The sequence below is a fragment of the Ostrea edulis genome, chromosome 2, assembly GCF_947568905.1.
Source record: "Ostrea edulis chromosome 2, xbOstEdul1.1, whole genome shotgun sequence".
Taxonomy (NCBI): domain Eukaryota; kingdom Metazoa; phylum Mollusca; class Bivalvia; order Ostreida; family Ostreidae; genus Ostrea; species Ostrea edulis.
Window position 1 is genome coordinate 56,051,862 of NC_079165.1, and position 14,491 is coordinate 56,066,352.

At 34.8% G+C, this 14,491-nt stretch overlaps 1 protein-coding gene across 2 annotated transcripts in view; it reads left to right on the forward strand.

Moving 5' to 3' along the window:
• Positions 1-3,871: 3,871 nt before the first annotated feature.
• The window catches only part of LOC125679218 (lymphoid-specific helicase-like), a 67,858-nt gene continuing 57,238 nt past the window's right edge, over positions 3,872-14,491 (forward strand). Inside the window, exon 1 of one of the 2 annotated variants that reach the window (XM_048918258.2) lies at positions 3,872-3,999. In XM_048918258.2, coding sequence (XP_048774215.2) covers positions 3,998-3,999 — 2 coding nt within the window. In that variant the 5' untranslated portion in view covers positions 3,872-3,997. The remainder of the gene's footprint in view (positions 4,000-14,491) is intronic. The other variant, XM_048918259.2, reaches the window with a different exon arrangement.

A 14,491-nucleotide genomic window follows, 5' to 3' on the forward strand; every position in this document is an offset into this window, starting at 1 on the left:
CGACATAACATAATGATGTAACCACATAACGTAATGATGTAACCACATAACATAAAGATGTATCGACATAACGTAAGGCTGAATTACACTATAAGGCAGAAAAGGTGTTCCATATGGTTTCGATTCAAGGTAGACTATATGATAGGTACAATGCATTCCATCAAGCACTTATTAGACTTAATCATTCTAAATATATGAAGTTTCAAGAAATGATTTTATGATGGTAGAAATTAAACTTTTTAAAATAAATAATTTGATAATAAATCTTGTTAGCGGCGGATCCATCATTTTTCAAAGGAAGTTCTAACATCATGTTATCCCCCACCCTTAAATGGGATCCTCTTGATGCTAAACTACGTGTTCGATATATTATTTCAAACTAATTCTTAACAGTCAGTATTAAATAATTCAGCAATAAACATGATTTAGTATGGCCTTGCTACTTTTGAAAAGACCATGTATAATTTTCTGAATATTTCCAAACTTTGATGCCCCACCTTTCCCCTGGGGAAAATGATTTGAACAAAATATCAGGAAGCTATATATAAATTCCAACTTGTCTGGACAAGAGATTATTGAAAGGAAATTATCTAAAGATTTTCCCATTACAGGTGCAAAACTTGGATCCCATATTATTGCTCCACATACCACGACCACCACCCCACCCCCCGGGCCATTTGAAGAAACTTGAATCTACTCTATATTAGGAAGCTTTCATGTAGATTTCCACTTTTCTGGTCTAATGGTTCTTTGAGATTTGTTGATAAGAAGATTTTAAAATAATTTTTCGACATATCAACATGGAAAACTTCAGCTGAACCTCTATTATGGTCCCATCTTACCCCTCGAGGACCATGGTATCTATACACTATATCAGGAAGCTTTCAGGCAATAAATTTTAAGTTTTCTGGCCCAGTGGTTCTTGAATTTTTTTGTTTAGATGATCCTCACCCTATTTTTGCCTGTTTAAAAAAAATAACCCCCCTTTGAAATCATCGTAGGAAACCCACGGTTGATTACGCTTCGTTCCTCTCTCCATCACCGTGGGTTTCCGACGATGCTTTGAAATGGGCGTGGCCCTTTGTTTGAACTAACTTGAATCCCATTCATCCAAGGATAATTTGTGCCAAGTTTTATTGAAATTGGCAGAATGGTCGTGGAGAAGAAGATGAAAATACGAAAAGTTAACGCTGCCAATGATGACAACAGATGTCAGACAAATCTCACTTACAAGAGCCTTTGGCTCAGGTGAGCTAAAAAGGAAATACTAAATATGTGTCCTGTATGCTACACTGTCAGTGAAGGAGCATGTAAAGGTGAAAATAACGAACATTGATCGATCTCATAACTCCAATAAAGAATACAAGAATATAGCAAACACGAACTACTGGACATATCAGAAGTGGGATTACGTGCGTAAACATCCCCTGTCGACCGGTCTCACCCGCCGTAAGCCCTACATTATCTTGATCTGGTAAACGGAGTAATCTGAAGTCAAAATCAGTGTGTAAATAGCTAATAATATGTATGAAACACGTCAGACAGCACTTTACCCAATGACAGGCTATATTAATTTCATAATGTTAGACGTTATAGCGACCATAAAATTTTGCGAAGCACTGACTTTAAACGAGAATGTTGAAAACCCTGTAACATCAACTTGTTCAAATTGTCAGTAGCCTCGATTTAAAAACTGATCATACGCAGAACAAGCTCTTGTGTATCGAATCAGATGAGAGACACAAATATATGCAGGCGATATTGGAATATTGCTACATAAATATGGGAAGATGAGGATGGAGAAGCTGGGGTTATCCCGTGGTATTGTCCAGGGGTCCGTGTTTGCCCTAATGTTAATTTCACATTTTACAGGAATTATAGTGATCGTTGTTCGTTATCTTCATCTTTATCACAATGTCACAGTTAATAAGTAAACTTGTATAATATGGAGCGCCAAATTAACATAAACTCAAATAATTGAAGATATCTTCAATTATTTGAAGATATCATCAATTCAATTATTGCTCTCTTTAATTGAATTAATGCGCGCATTAAATCAAGTATTGCTCTCATCAAATGAATTAATGCGCTGTTCAATTCAATTATTGCTCTCATCAATTGAGTTAATGGGCGCATCAATTGGATTAATGAGAGCAATAATTGATTTAATGCGCGCATTAATTCAATTATTGCTCTCTTCAATTCAATTGATGCGCGCATTAATTCAATTAATGAGAGCAATAATAGATTTGATGCGCGCATTAATTCAATTATTGCTCTCTTCAATTCATTTGATGAGAGCATCAATTTAGTAGAAATATTGCTCGCAATAATTAATTTAGAGCTCGGTATAAATAATTTGATGATCTCTTTAATTCAATTGAAGATATCTTTAAATCATTTACAATGCTTTTGTATAAGGAATTCTTTTAAAGAGAGCAACAATTCAATTAAAGATATCATTAATTCAATCCTGGATATGTTGAATTGAAGATATCTTTAATTGTATAGTTGCTCTCTCTAAAAGAATTATTGCTCTCTTCAAATGAATTAAAGATATCATTAATTCAATTGAAGAGAGCAATAATTGAATTAATGCGCGCATTAAATCAATTATTGCTCTCATCAAATGAATTAATGCGCACATCAATTCAATTATTGCTCTCATCAATTGATTTAATGCGCGCATTATATCAATTATTGCTCTCTTCAATTGAATTGTAGCGCGCATCAATTCAATTGTTGATATCATTAATTCAATTAAAGCGCGCATCAAATCAGCTGAAGAATTAATGCTCTCATCGATTCAATTAATGCGCTCAATAATTCAGAATTGAAGATATCATTCATTATTTGAAGAGATCTTTAATTCAATTGTTGCGCGCATCAAATGATTTGATGATATCTTCAAATAATTGAAGATATCTTCAATAATTTGAGTTTATGTTAATTTGACGCTCCATAAACTTGACACATGAATCCAAAAGTTTTTTGTTTGTTTGGTGGTTTTTGAATTTAATAATTTCAAAGGCATATGAGCAAAACTAAAAAAATTATAGATGTGGTAGTATCGGTCTATATTATCTCCATTTCATTATTTTCTACTTGTCTATGTAAATTCCTAACTTCGTATTCGAGTTGTTTATTTCATGAAACAGGAAGAGAGTTATCTTTTATTTTCAAACGTATTTTATTACAAAACTTCTCATTGGTTACTTCTAGATTTATTATCAAATCACATTACAGGTAACTTTTACTTTCATTCTTTTGTTAAGAATAGTATTTAAACCCGAGCACAACCGTGCTCGGGGCTTCTGCTGAGGCATTCCTTGCAACAAGGTAAATATCAGGAGTTGCCTCACCCTGTATTTTTGATTATTGTTTCTTTATTTTTCCTATTTAGTTATATTTTTCTCTCAAGCTACATTCATTCCCCGGGATTATCATTTTGGTATTTATCATATAATTGTTGAACTTTATTAAAGGTCTAAAACTTTATTTATTTATTATTTTATTGCTAGCCTCACTCTAGGCGGACTCAAACTTACCTGGAAATATCTAAAGGGTTGAATACTTTATATAACACCTATCATCATTAAAAAAAAACACACAACGCGAAGTAAAAAGAACATATCAATAGTAGTGGCAGAATGCCCAACTACTACATAGATTTTTTAAAGGAGTTTTGATTTTCTTTCTGTCGTGTTGCCGTTTCACTTCCTTTTCTGTATGGATGGTATAAAAGTGTTTATTGTCTATTATAAATACAAGAAATCGAAATATATATGTGCTGTATAAGTGAAGATATGGTCTTGAGATATGGTCTTGAAAAACCTTTAAAACATATAGCTCACTTTTATAACGCCAATAGGTTTCTGTACTTTTCCGCACACCGGATGTTTTCGTAACAGCGCCACTTTGCGGTGGCGGGAAAGTCAATGAGGTGGGAAGAAGTTTCATAACTTCGCCTTTGGTCTGCTGAAACAGTTGAAAAATCATGTAAGTACATTTAGATTTCCATCACATAATAAAGAAATATTCAGTATAAAATATGGGGAAAAAAATTCGTTCATAACGGATGCAAAAGGAGAGGGGGTTGTCCACCGTGAGTGACAAGAACCTCGGCTAGGTCCGGATTGTTGGTTTTATGAGACTTGAAATGTTGATTGTGTATGATCAGCTTATTTTACTTTGAAACAACATTCTCGAGCACTCGGTAGCATTGACGGGTCAATTTTCAAACTTCTTAAAATAAATGTTATATCAATAGAAAGGTCTTTTAAAACGCATTGAAATGGTGCAAGTGTCGACATAATTCATAATTACTGTGGAAAAAACGAGGGGACAATACCACAGGCACTTGTTTCTGTAAATGACTTATGACCTCTGTATACTAATAACAACACAAGGTAAGTAGCTTCAAATGACACAGAATGGCACCCCCTGAGAATGTCGGCCTTTTGAGCCTCCAGGGAATATGCGATGCTAATGTATTTACTACCGTTGTATTGTACAATCATTCAACTTAAAACCATGTATGACATGACTGCATTCATTGCCTCTTATCGCTGAAAACTGCAACAAAAAATGGATTTTCCGTTTTATACCACGAAGTGCTATGTACTGCAGAGCTGTGGAAAACTGCCGGTCATGCCGGCAAGACCGGCTTAATTTGGCCGCGACCGACATAAGTTGGTTAAATGTCGGACCGCATGACCGATGTTGTTTGCACCGCCCGCATGAAGAAAAACACAAAATGCCACCGCATAAACAGCCTTTATCCAGAGTTGTCGTTTCTTATGAATCGGTAATCCTCGGATGACTTCACTACGCAATGCTTTAGGCCTATACAATGTGTGAGGTGGAAGCCACTCGAGGATCTCCAAATGAAACTTTTGTCTGGTTCCCTGGCTCACTAACAACGATGCATAGTAGGGATAGGCAGTGCTCCCACTGGACCAGAATTCCCTTTCGCCACTTTTTCGGGGAGCTGCGCGACACAAATAATCACATGCTTTACAATTATTTCCATCATATTATATATTATTTTATTCATTACACTTGTTTTAGCATTTTGAATCAGTTACATTACTTATTCATATCCAGCTACCATACCTAAACATTTCTTTCTGTAATAATAAAAAGTTGATTTGTTTGATAAATTCTATTATGGAAATCAAAATTCAGATAATAAATCATATAGATATAAACTTTATGATGCTACACCTCTCAGTGAAAACATTGTGTACATTGGCTGAAATGCAGATATCACAAAACATCAAGCCCAATTTAGAGTCGTATCTCAACCATTCCCTATTAAATTTCCGTTTTTGTATGGAAGATTTTGCAAGTTGGACAGAATCAGATGTTTGAGCAGGTGGGGTTGACTGTAAAGCCAAACATAGATATTTTTTTTAATTTTAGACTGACTAGGGCCAGAAGCTACAAGTTTAGTGTCAAAATAGAATGGGGTGCATAGTCTTATGAGATTAGCATTTTTATACTGTTGCGCACCAAACTTCAAAGAAAATTATTTATTAAAATTGCTATGGCCATATCAATGGTGACCGACCGCATTGTTTATGAAATATTCGAACTAAAATCAAGCACATCAAAATCTTGTAATCAACGAGTTTGGCCGCAAAAACAAACAATTGATGTATTCATATATACATTATACACAATAATACGGCCAATTTAATTACCGGTCGGTTCTCTGGTTAAGAATTCACATTAATGTGGAGATGATAACACGATAATGAATAAGACTTTAAATGTTAAACAATTGACCAAAGCAGGGTCAACAGCTGTCCGATGTACTTTATTACATAATCACCGACTTTTTTGCAGCCATAAATTACCTGAGGCTGTGACCAGCTCTGTGTGTACTGGAGCGACGCGAGATTTCCGGTCGCACGCGTTGACTGAATAAACAGATTTTGACTGCATAAACAAACAGGCGATAATGTGTCACTGACAAAGGATTAAAAATACAATTTATTGCAAAAAGGGATTTTCGTCACTTTCAATTTTTTTTCGCCATTTTTGAAAAAAATTCGCCATTGGCGAAAATGGCGAAGCCCAGCTCGAGCACTGGGGATAGGAAACCAGGCAAACTAAACCACGCGAAAGTGTGGCGTCGTGGCCGATCAAATTTACACCGGGATCAAAATCAGGCCAAGTATCAAAAAGAAAAAGAGATGTGGACAATATTAAGTCAGAGAGCAGTATTAGATGAGAGACAGAGTGTTAGGGATGGAATAAGAGTAGGTGAGAGAATGGATGATGAAGAGAGTGAGTGTGAATCAGAGTGTGAGCAAGATTTTGATGAGAATGACAGAATGGTGAGAGAATTAGAAATTGAGTTTGAAAACTAGTGTAAGACATGTTATAATAAACTTCTAAAATCTGCGATCTGTGTGTTACTTCAGTTTTATAAATTATGTTAAATTTTAACTCTTTTAAATATTCGGACAGGCTTAAATCTGTTCGGACAGGCAAAGTTGATAAACATGTCTGTCCGAATGACAGGCTTCTGGAAAAAAAATTCCACAGCTCTGTGTACTGATACCGCACAGAATACGTGGGCGATTTTGACTGGCTAGCATGCTCTTCTAAAATTACGTTTGGAATTCTTTAGAGTTATATTTAGAAAGATAGAGCATCAGAGATGGATTAAAAATAACAGGCAAAAGGATGATTTTAATGGTGACCATTAACCACAATTGATCTTATTTTGTATAATTTAGTTACTAACATTAGGGGGGAAATGCTACAAAAAATAAAGGAGACTCCATCCCCCCATATTTTTCTCCACAGACACCTGATAACTATAATCCCCCCTTCTGATTTTTTTTGTGTGGTGACAATGCCTCCAAAATGTGTGGATTCCTTGTCTCTCTCAACCCAATTTCGATTGATGTAGTTGTTTCACGCTTTTCACAAGCTTTAGAGATTGGCCTTCTACTGGACTGGTATAATATAGAATATACTTATTATAAACAGTATAAGGTATTTAAGGCTTACAAAAAAGCAAGTTTACGATTACATAAATTGAAATTAGGATGGAATAGACGGGGAATCCACACATTTCGGAGAAATAATCGCCGCCCCAAAAAATCAGAAGGGGGGGGGGTGTCCATACTTCAGATGCCTGTGGATTTTTGGTGTTATAGTGTTCGTCATTGCTGTCTCAATTTTTCCCCTCAGGCTGGGAGGGGTCATTCTTTGCTCCAGGGCTTCAATTCATAACTTTCAAGCTTACATGCATTAATATCTTCTCATTCACTACTACATAGTACTATCAAAAATAGTGGAGGGGCTATCAGGGTTTGACACTAAGGCACGTCCGACCGACCGAGACTACTAAATGATCGGGTAAAATGTTTATTTACTAGTCCGACTGGTCGTGTTAAAAATATAAACAAATTTAAGAAACTTTACTTTAAATCATAAGATATTTTATTCATAAAAAAAATAACTGTAAAGAGTTTGCGAGCAATTTTGAACCACATGATGACATAATCTCTATCTTTAGTTCTAATAAGTCGCGGTCGTAAGTGATGTTCTACGACATCTACACATTGTTAATGTGTGTAAAGTTATGTTTTGGTTAAATAGAATTATTGAATTCATTTTCATTAAAAAAACTCACCAAAACAGTTCATTTGAATTGAATATAAGAAAGTGTTTATTAAACATATGTGCGGGAATGTCTATATAATCAAATATGAAATCTCGTCCTCAATGAAAGCAAAAGATGTCTCAAGAAAGAAAAAAAAGGAAAACGTTGGGTAGAAACAAAGCAGGGCTTATGAAATAGAAATTTAAAAAAAAAATATTGAGGTCAATTTATTCTAAATGGATTAAAGAATTTCGGTGCCGGTAAAAATTTAAAGAAACTGAAAAAAGGGTTGAAAGTAAAAGCATCAAATTGAATGACGAGATTAAAGATTTTTTTGAGACAATTAAATGCATTTTAGTTCAAATTTAACGTTTTTCATTTAAATTAAGTACATGTATTTAGATATGGAGAATCTTATAAGATTTTTTTCTGGAACTAGTGGATGTAAGGTCAGGTCTAGCAAAAATCATTTTAAGTAGCCCGATTGGTCTAGTGCCCAAAAAAGTTAATGTCAAACCCTGGGCTATTCTCGCAATATATCTTCATTTACTTGCATGAAAAAAACAGTTAATGTTAAGGGTTGGCCAATCGCCTCCGAAAAACATTGATATGTGCCTGCAGCGTTCTTGGTACTTATGGTGGGTTTCATAAAACAATGTAACAACAGGTACTTGCCACATCAATACATATCACAAAGTCAATAACACATCACTAAAAAAACTTTCCTTGCTCTATTTTGCATACTTCCAAATAATCTTTTATCTGTATTTTCTCTGACTTTCCATAGATCTGCATGAAACATGCAATTGACAGAAATATTTCTCATAGTAGTTAACGAAGTTGTATTTACAGTAAGTCATAATTTAATTTCATTATTATCTTCATCAGAAATGATTCCGACACGAAAATATTTTTAAATATCCACTCGGGAGGTCTTAGCTTCTATCTTCTGATGACATGTAAAATCCCGAAACGTACGAGCAGCTTTGGTTTTTTTGAGTAACTAAAAATAGCGTACAGCGTCCTCAATTCAAAATTTTTATTTTGTTAACAAAGCAATATGTTCAAGATTTTTTGGTAATGAACATCGTATCAATTTATTGTGATAATAAAACAATGAGACTTTATTTTTCAACACAACAAATATACAATTTTCATTCTGTGCGGTATCAGTACATAGCACTTCGTGGTATAAAACGAAAAATCTATGTTTTGTTGCAGTTTTCGGCGATAAGAGGCAATGAATGCAGCCACGTCATACATGGTTTTTAAGTTGAATGATTGTACAATACAATGGTAGTAAATACATTTACATAGCATATTCCTTGCAGGGCTTGAAGCTAACTTTTTATGTCACCAGTCCAACTGGACTGATGGGGTATAATTTCAACCAGTCCGCAGAAAATTTTACCAGTCCAACAGAGTTTTCCAGAAATGATTAAACATTTAATTTCGTTAATGTTATTGAAACGAAATTTAACTCAATATGTCTCAGACAATATTGTAACATTTAAATGTGGGATTTATATTTACGAATCAGATTCATCGGATATCTGCAGATCGAAGCATGCCAAATGGGTGTATAAAATTTCATAAGTATATGCCTTAGAAAATTAACCAGTCCCATCGGACTGACTAAAACAAATGTCAGTCAGTCCGCCAGACTTTTAACCAGTCACAGACTGACAGGCATATGTTAATTTCGAGCCCTGCCCTGGAAGCTCAAAAGGCCGACATTCTCAGGGGTGTCATTTGAAGCTAGTTACCTTGTGTTGTTATTAGTATACAGAGGTCATAAGTCATTTACAGAAACAAGTGCCTGTGGACAATACACAAGATCGTAAATACAGAGTTAGCGGAACTCTCTTGTAAAGAAGTCCGGAAAAGCGTGTCGATGTTGGGCATTTTTTGTTTATTCAAAACATGGGACCCGAAGACGATTTAACATCCATGTGCCTTCCACAATTAAAAGCATTTTTAAATGAAAGGTGTGTAAAAACGTCTGGATACAGGAAAAATGAACTCCTGAATTTAGCTCGCGAAGCTATATATTTTGACGCAAGCTCTTCTCAGCTTTGGAAATTTCCTGGCTGACAGCAGTGGGGAAAAAATCCACCACATTTCCATTAAAATCTATCTTTTGTGGATATTTCTGCGTATTATGTTTCTTTCTTGAATCATTACTACAGTCTAATGCAATACAATGATAGTGCACCATTGTTAAAATCGGGTAAATCGATCACGACAAAAGTTGCAGAACTGGTATTATAAACGAACATGCCCAAATTCTCGCATACTCTGGGTCTCACGAGACTTTGAAAGGGGAAAGTAAAAATTAAAACCAAGACGGAAAAAGTAGTCACGATCTTGCGTAATTATATCTCTCCTACCCTTCTCGTTTCTGTTCAAGCCTGTATGTGGGAAATGTATAGGTGCGTGATGGTTCGGGACTGGACATATACGACGGTTCAGGAGTTTGGCACAGACAGTTTGGTAATCTCAGTGAGATTCGTCGAAATTTGGACAGACGCTTCTTCCGAATCTCGGACCAGTGTTAGACAAAGTGATCCAGGAAATCTTGCCTGAACTCGGCCGCTTGTTGCGATTAGAATGGGTTAAACTGAATTTCTTGTCTGCTTCAACTTTTCACCTTAGACATCCTATTAACACCCTATCACAATGAAACATGTATTTCTTACCTTTACATGGTGTAAATCCCACAGTATATTAAGTTGGCTGTTTTTGACACTGTTGCTAACAGCCACCATTTCATATTTTAGCATTATAAAGTTCCTATAATTTAGAATGCCTTCACAGATTGATTAAACTGATTAGAAATTACAGGTTTTTTTTATTGCTTTTAATTCTTATGCTTCAGTACTTTGTATATAGTCTTCACGTAAACATTTAAAACTTGCTGGCCAGTCGGACCAGTGAACTGTCTGAATTTACTGGCCCACTGTGAAATTTACTGGCCCCTTAAATTTTCTTATGTTTATCACATACATTATGGAATGCATTGTAAAATTGTACAATTAATTTACTGAAACTATGGTTATTACTCGTATCGATATCCACCCTTAGACATCCTTTCTGTCGATACCAGAAAAACAACACCGTACACGGTATCTCTCTCTTCGCCCGCAAACAACAAGACCTACAAATTCATGTATTTTTCACAAACATGAAAACAGCCCGAGTGCACCTTAAGAAGTAGCTTTCTCTACTAACATCAAATGTAAACGATTGATTAATTCTATAACTATAGAAATTGCATAAAATCAGAGATAAATGCAATTGTTGAAGTTCATTTTAATTGGACAATGCAATAAAGCAGCAATTACCGGTGTGCGGTGCGATACAGAACGCGGCCATTTTTGTTGTTTCTACAAGTTGTTCGTTTAATATTCACGTGATCAACGTACAAGTTATCTTGACAATTACAAGTATAGTTATGGTTCTTTACGAAATAAACAAACCACTATGTCCAAACACTTACTTTATGTGCTATTTTATTATTTATTTTTATTTTGATGGTAAATTTAAGCAAATACGACATTTAGAATATCTAAAGCCAACATTACGTTTTATGTGACTTACAAAAAGTCTACAAGCCCATCGAACTTCCTGATTTTTAATTTTTTACTGACCCGACTGTAAAATTCACTGGCCTCGGTCTTCAGACCACTGAATTTTCGTGAAGACTGTGTATAAAGTAATTGTTAATCAGTATTAGTTCTGTATATCACAAACTGTCATGAAATGGTATGAATTGTCTGAAAACTAAACCTTAATCAATCCATGAACACGGTGGTCTATAGGTTAGAACGTTCGACCCACATGCGGAAGGCTGGGGTTTGAAGCCCGGTCGTGACAGACCTAAGTCATTAAAACAGGTAGTGACAGTTCCATCGCCAAACACACAGCATCAGGTGTGAATGTCACGGGTCCTTGGAAATAACCTTAAAAATGGATGCCCCATGTCACAGTTTGTGTGGTACGCTAAAGAACCCTCACTGCTCAATGGCCGTAAGCATTGAGCAAAGTCCTAAATTTGAAGCTCTTCACCGATCTTGATGACGTCTCCATATGAGTGAAAAATTCTTGAGAGAGACGTTAAACAAGATACAATCAATCATTTTTCCACAAATAAATCCAACTGACACCATTCAATTTCACACTCATCATTTCAAGTAATACATCTCGGGGTTTGAAATTACCTCATGTTCGTAAGTCCGAGACTAGAAAAAACCGTGTCGGACTCATAAGCTCTCTATAGCACTAGTCCGTATGGACTAGTGAAAATCCGGAAATCACTCTTGAATTGGTTAAGATTTTAGCAAGATTTATTTGAGTCTCTTAGATGTTTGAACTTATGGTTGATTATCTACATGGTTAAGGGTTTGCGTGACTATGACATTGTGATCTTCCAAACACGTGGAGTGCGTTCGAGCCCGCTGTTCATCGAACGAGCACAAATTCCTGCCAATTCCGAAAGCCGAGTACGAATCACGAGAACAGGTTCGAGGTGCAAGTAGTGTGGTCATGTTCTCGTCATTCGCGACTCTAACACAGGAGTTCGTAACAGTATAGCTTATGGCTTGGTCAATCGAGTGAATTTTATTGACTTTAAGTTTATGATAAAATTTTGAACTCCTGTGACTTTAAGAACTGAGCACGAAAACAACGGAAACATCGATCTCAAACGCATTTATGCAGTGTGCGAAAGTAACTTTAAGGTCCTATATAGACTTTCGGTCCATAGTCATTTCATTTCCTATAGACCACAACAAATTCTTGTAGACCGAAATTTAACATGCAATATTCATTGTAATCATGGTAATCATGGGTTCGTCACAAAATTTTTCTCTTATTAAAATTTGACATCGTCTATTCTATAAAATTTACAAATAAATGTAAATATAGAATAGAGAGGGTCAACCTGTGTTGTTATTAAAAAATAAATAATAGATACAAATTCAATTTTGTAATTTGTTCATAGTTTAATTATATTCTTTTTCAATTTTATGCACAAGCTTTTCAATTAGAATTTCATTTTCTTTTTTATTTTGTTCCAGCTCAGTTTCACTGTCTGATTCTTCATCTAAGTCACTTCTACTATGTTTCATTTTCTCATTATTTTCTGCGACTCTAGCCTTGCTGGAACTTGTTGTACTGACCACTTTCTGTTTGATTCCAGGGCGTGCACTGATTGCCTTTCATATATGTTTAATAAATGGCGGGGAACCAGTTTTTTACTCAGAATTCCTATAGACAAGTTGGTCTTTTACTATCATGATCATTATAGACCGACTCGATTTTCTATAGACATTGTCTATTGGTCCATGGTTAATTTCGCACACTGTTTATGGACGTTTATAAAAGGATTAACTCGGAGGTTACTGTATGCTTCTGAAGATCTTGAATGTAAAATAAAGTATGGTGGTCTTTTTTCTGTAGTTGTCAGAAACTGAATTGCTTGCAACTGTGATCGTGTTTGTTTTCATTAAATACTATTGAATAAAATGAAGATCATTTAATATGATATACTGGACGGACTAGTAAAATGTTTGCGGACTAGTAAATAAACATCAATAGTGACTAATCTGTATGGACTAGTGCTTGAAAAAGTTAATTTCGAACGCCGCATCTTTATAAAGAAATACTTTTGCGCATGCGTCACCTCATTTTGTAAGTTTCCAGATATCTTTATATGATATTTTTTAAAAATGTAATATCGAAAATGATTTAGTGTGGTGTCATATTTATTTACAAAATAATCAATGTCGTTGGTCACTTCCATTATAATATAAAGGTTAAATTTTCATTATCACATTAAAGCATTTAAAAACAAAACTGACACAGCTATGAAAATGGAGGAATTATTTTAGTAAAAGTATATTCTAAAATATCGGGGACTTGTAAGAAATTTCATTTTTAGTTTGAAAATTGAAAGTATATAACAACCGTCACAATTAGATTTATTATCTTTCTCGATCATTGAAAATGAATAAAGCATTAAAAATATGAGACAATATAGAGGCATGGCATTGATTAAAATGTATAAAAAGAGAAAGGATAAAAAAAAATACAGGTGTATAAATACCAAAAAAAAATGAATGATTAAATAATGTCGAAGTAACATCTGTCACAATTATATAAAGGCAGTCCAGTTGTCAATAATAACATCCATTACCAAATCACTTTTGAAAAATGACAAAAAATCAACAACCCTATAATTTGATCAATCAGGGGGGAAATAGCTGTAAAAGGATATTGGTAGATTCACTTTGAAAATTTAAACAATGAAAGAGAGAAAACATTTTAAATAGATGTGAAAAGTGTAACATCCAGTGTTCGAATTTAACCATAGACCGAGTCCATGCCAAATGACACTGGTCTATGCCAATTGTAATTGAGATAGACTATGCTGAGTTTCCAGATTTAAAGCAATAAAGTTATCCCAAAGGACCCTACATGGTCAGTCGGATGTCTGATAAATGTTATAAGGAAAGGAGGATAGTATTATAGAGATGGAAAGGAAATATGCTTCTTAAGTACATTAGAAATTAGTAAATGAAAATGTTTGAGTTTTTTGTGATATTTCTTTTCAATGTTGCAGTCTATGCCAATTCGATGAGGTCTCTGTCATCTTGTTTTGGCATAGACCCATGGTCTATACCAAGTTTAAAATAGTGATGAAACGATTGTCGCCGATGATCGATTGTCGGTCGTTCAGAGACCTACGATGCTACTAATCGATTACAAAATAAATGTCGCAGACATCGTTGACCAAACAAAATCCGGAAATCAGTTCAACTTTGTTCAAATTTTATTTTCTGTATGTCAAACCCGATCAAAAATAAA